Genomic DNA, 4,049 nt, shown 5'->3' with positions numbered 1-4,049 from the left:
TAAGTCTACTGCTTTGTGGAAAATATTTTATTATTTAAACATAATCACAAAGTTGTGATACTTGAAATAAAATGGACTATTCTATTGGGTCAATGTATATATTTTAGTATTATTATTGGGTCTATATATATAATATATAGAATAGGTTAGAAGTATGCCAACAAATCGTAACAAAATAACTTTGGGTTGCACTCGATTATATTTCACAAAAAATTGAATATTTTAAACCTTCTAAAAATTTGTTACAGTAAGATAAACTACACTGCGCTATTATTATTCAAACATTATTGTATGTTTTACAAAATCCTCAAATTTTTATGCAATGTTTAAAATAATTTTTACTGGGTAATATGCTAACAGATATTTCAATTGATGGAAAAAGATTGCAAAGAGTTGTCGTTCCTCATACACCAGGTTTGTATTGAAATTATTGATTTTATTGATTATTAAACCTACTGTATTCATTTTAAAACATTTTCATGTTTTTTAAATAGTAGTGGCTGGATTTTATTTAAAGTAATGTTCATGTAATTTGAATTTTTGTAAATTATGTTGTACCAAAGTAACAAACATCTGAGTTTGTAACATGCTACTCTTGAATGTACTTATACTTTTGAATATACTTGAATTCTTGAATGTACTTGAATTCTTGAATGTACTTGAATGTAAGTCCATGAAACCTGTTTGGTATACATGCTGTGTGGTAAAGAATGTTGTCATTGACATTCCACAAACTTAGATTTCAAAACTGCTATACTATATATGTTGGTGCTTTGAATTATATCTTACAAAACCATTTATTTTTCCATTATTTTTTCCGGACTGCTATTTTGTCTTAAACCAATTTCTGATCCATTATTTTATAAAAAAATATTATTTTTACTGTCCTTCCCAGAAAACAAATTTGAATTAGAAAACACAGTTGGTTCCACAATAACAAGCAGTTCTTTTGAAGTGAAAATCACTGAAAGTTTGAAAATAAAAGATCTTAAATTTGTCGGTGAATTTCTGGTTAAAGGGAAAGAAATCTATAGGGTAATTTGAATTCAAATAAATTTTATTTTAAATTTTTATTTTAAACCTCCAAGCCAGCCGCAGTTATTTCTGACAAACTGAACTGTTTTATATCATGTGTTAATCTATATACCTATAAGTTCTTTTAAAAATGAGTAAAAATGAGATGAATTATTTGTAGGTGAGTGTTCTTCTTTCCTGTGTGGGTGAACAAGGCCCCAAATTGCAGTTGATCAAACAAAGTCAACTGTTCACAATTGTATCGCGACATACTTTAAATGAGGTTGTTCTTAAGATTGCATTTGTAGACCTAAAATACCAGTTACATGTATATGCTCCAAGTGAAATGTTGATTTCAACACATGATGATTTTGAACAGGTGAATACCCATAAAAAGTGAAAACTAAATTACACTGAATGTAGTATTACTCTTTTACTTACTAAAAGAAAAAGATAATATATACAACAAAATTACTCCTTTTAAAATTTACATATGCATAATTTGTGACTGCTATATCTAGAAGGTTTTGAAATCATTATTAGCATTCAACGTGCCATATTGACTGTCTTTTATTTTTTGTTCAATTTTCACATCTTCATTGCTATAAAACAAGAGATAGATGCTATTGTAAATAATATTAAAAATCCTATTTATCGGAAGGTCCGTTTTAAAAGATAATTTTGCTGATTTCTCTTTTTCTGCAGGATTGGGCAAATGTTTTAAATGAGACAGACCTGCAAAGAGAAGTTCAATTATCTACACATAAGGATAAATGTAGAGTAGATGGGTGTTTGTACATTGCTGTAACTTTGAATGGTTTATGTAAAGAGCATGGTAAACATTTCAATGAAAGTTCGATTTCTGAAACAACATTCAGTGAAGCTGCTATTAGTGAAAACTTGGAATTTAAAAACTTGACCCAAAATACTTTTAATCAAGATTACATTTGCTGCACAGAAGGTTGCAGTAATGACGCTATTAGTAATGATGTAGGATTGTGTCAAGAATGTTTTAAGAAAAAAACTGAACAGTTGTAAAAATGTAATTACTTATACCGTCTCATGTACAACATTATTTTATTCAGTTTTATAAATTAATATGTATTTTTTTAGTTTTGTATTCAAATGAATTATTGTATTTTTAGTTTATTTACTTTTTTATAATCTGGATATGTTTTTTTAACAGAATTGTTCTGTTTAGATACTAACAGTGTCGTTCACAGTGTTTTTATCCAATGCTGCTGGAAGTTCACATTTTTCTTTTCTCAGGATTGATTCTGTTTAAAGTTCAAATAAAGTTTTAAAAATCATAAATACGTGATTTGTATTTTTATCAGTTTATCAGTGCAAACAATAATCAAATGTAGAACAAGACAGTCGTTAAAAACATAGATAAGAGCAGCGACAGAAAAAATCTCAAATGATTGAAAAGGGCAAAAAAAATAATGTACATAATGAATATTTTGAAGAAAAAAAAACAGCTGTATATATTTTAGTAGTAATATTGGGTCAATGTATTTATTTTATTAATATTATTGGGTCAATGTATATATTTTTGCCGTATTATTGGGTCAATGTATATATTTTAGTGATATTATTCGGTCAATGTATGTATTTCAGTAATATTATTGGGTCAATGTATATATTTCAGTAATATTATTGGGTCAATGTATATATTTCAGTAATATTATTGGGTCAGTGTATATATTTTAGTAGTATTATTGGGTCAATGTATATATTTTAGTAATATTATTGGGTCAATGTATATATTTTAGTAATATTATTGGGTCAGTGTATATATTTTAGTAATATTATTGGGTCAGTGTATATATTTTAGTGATATTATTGGGTCAATGTATATATTTTAGTAGTATTATTGGGTCAATGTATGTATTTTAGTAATATTAATTGGTCAATGTATATATTTTAGTGATATTAATTGGTCAATGTATATATTTTAGTGATATTATTGGGTCAATGTATATAATTTAGTAATATTATTGGGTCAGTGTATATATTTTAGTAATATTATTGGGTCAATGTATATATTTTAGTAATATTATTGGGTCAGTGTATATATTTTAGTAATATTATTGGGTCAATGTATATATTTTAGTGATATTATTGGGTCAATGTATATATTTTAGTAGTATTATTGGGTCAATGTATATATTTTAGTAATATTATTGGTCAATGTATATATTTTAGTGATATTATTGGTCAATGTATATATTTTAGTGATATTATTGGGTCAATGTATATATTTCAGTAATATTATTGGGTCAACGTATATATTTTAGTAGTATTATTGGGTCAATGTATGTTTTTTAGTAATGTTATTGGGTCAATGTATATATTTTAGTAATATTATTGGGTCAGTGTATGTATTTTAGTGATATTATTGGGTCAATGTATATATTTTAGTAATATTATTGGGTCAGTGTATATATTTTAGTAATATTATTGGGTCAATGTATATATTTTAGTAATATTATTGGGTCAATGTATATATTTTAGTAATATTATTGGGTCAGTGTATATATTTTAGTGATATTATTGGGTCAATGTATATATTTTAGTAGTATTATTGGGTCAATGTATGTATTTTAGTAATATTAATTGGTCAATGTATATATTTTAGTGATATTAATTGGTCAATGTATATATTTTAGTGATATTATTGGGTCAATGTATATATTTTAGTAGTATTATTGGGTCAATGTATATATTTTAGTAATATTATTGGGTCAATGTATATATTTTAGTGATATTATTGGGTCAATGTATATATTTTAGTAATATTATTGGGTCAGTGTATATATTTTAGTGATATTATTGGGTCAATGTATATATTTTAGTAGTATTATTGGGTCAATGTATGTTTTTTAGTAATGTTATTGGGTCAATGTATATATTTTAGTGATATTATTGGGTCAGTGTATATATTTTAGTGATATTATTGGGTCAATGTATATATTTTAGTAATATTATTGGGTCAGTGTATATATTTTAGTAATATTATTGGGTCAGTGTAT

General features: G+C 25.5%; 1 protein-coding gene across 1 annotated transcript; it reads left to right on the top strand.

Moving 5' to 3' along the window:
* The first annotated feature begins 313 nt into the window (after positions 1–313).
* LOC100176024 lies at positions 314–2,330 on the top strand. Its single transcript, XM_026837256.1, has 4 exons — positions 314–414; positions 896–1,035; positions 1,196–1,393; positions 1,720–2,330. The coding sequence occupies exons 1-4, from the start codon at positions 351–353 to the stop codon at positions 2,050–2,052; spliced, it is 735 nt and encodes a 244-aa protein (XP_026693057.1). The 5' UTR covers positions 314–350; the 3' UTR covers positions 2,053–2,330.
* Positions 2,331–4,049: the final 1,719 nt, after the last annotated feature.

Source organism: Ciona intestinalis, chromosome 12 (genome assembly GCF_000224145.3).
Source record: "Ciona intestinalis chromosome 12, KH, whole genome shotgun sequence".
In the NCBI taxonomy this organism is placed as follows: Eukaryota; Metazoa; Chordata; class Ascidiacea; order Phlebobranchia; family Cionidae; genus Ciona; species Ciona intestinalis.
This window is presented reverse-complemented; position numbering and strand designations above follow the sequence as displayed.